The sequence below is a fragment of the Ceratosolen solmsi genome, unplaced genomic scaffold (assembly GCF_000503995.2).
Source record: "Ceratosolen solmsi marchali unplaced genomic scaffold, CerSol_1.0 scaffold7, whole genome shotgun sequence".
NCBI classification, from domain to species: Eukaryota; Metazoa; Arthropoda; class Insecta; order Hymenoptera; family Agaonidae; genus Ceratosolen; species Ceratosolen solmsi.
The window spans coordinates 13,129,305-13,129,817 of record NW_011948413.1 but is presented as its reverse complement, the minus strand read 5'-3'; the positions used below and the strand labels follow the sequence as shown (position 1 = coordinate 13,129,817).

At 54.4% G+C, this 513-nt stretch overlaps 1 protein-coding gene across 1 annotated transcript in view; it reads right to left on the bottom strand.

Annotated features, from left to right (window-relative positions):
* Nucleotides 1-12: 12 nt before the first annotated feature.
* LOC105367495 (frizzled) overlaps nt 13-513 on the bottom strand; it is a 3,182-nt gene continuing 2,681 nt past the window's right edge. The window contains 1 exon segment of the mRNA XM_011506228.1: nt 13-513. This exon segment is cut by the window's right edge and continues 10 nt beyond it. Within this exon segment, the coding sequence (XP_011504530.1) occupies nt 111-513 (403 nt within the window). The 3' untranslated portion in view covers nt 13-110.

Sequence of the window (513 nt, the reverse complement as noted above, 5' to 3'; positions counted from 1 at the left end):
CGACAAGGATGGACAACGGATGGACGATGAACAATTAACTCGAATTCGACGATGCGTCACCACGACGACCAAGATCAGCCAGCGTCAGACCTCATCCTCATCCGATCCATCTATACGTACGTGTCTGTACGCCTCCCCTGAATATGATGAAAAAACTGCCTCCAGCTTGTGAGAGTCTTGCTGGACCAGACCCAGAAGCTACTGGTTATACCGACGATCATGGCCATCAAGTACTTGATCATAAAGACCTCGAAGTCCGGTTTCCTGCCCAGGTCGCGCGCCCTATCGCCCACCGGGCAGGGTATCGAATAGAGCTTCTGGGTGCCCGGGCGCAGGCACATCTCCATATTCCAGGTGAGCATCCAGTTGTCGAAGTAGGCCTGCTCGTAGAAGAGGCAGGCGATGACGATGAGCGCTGGCACCGTGTACAGGACGGAGAATATGCCGATGCGTATCATGAGCTTCTCCAGCTTATCGGTCTTGGTGCCGTCGTGCTTCATCACCGTGCGAATG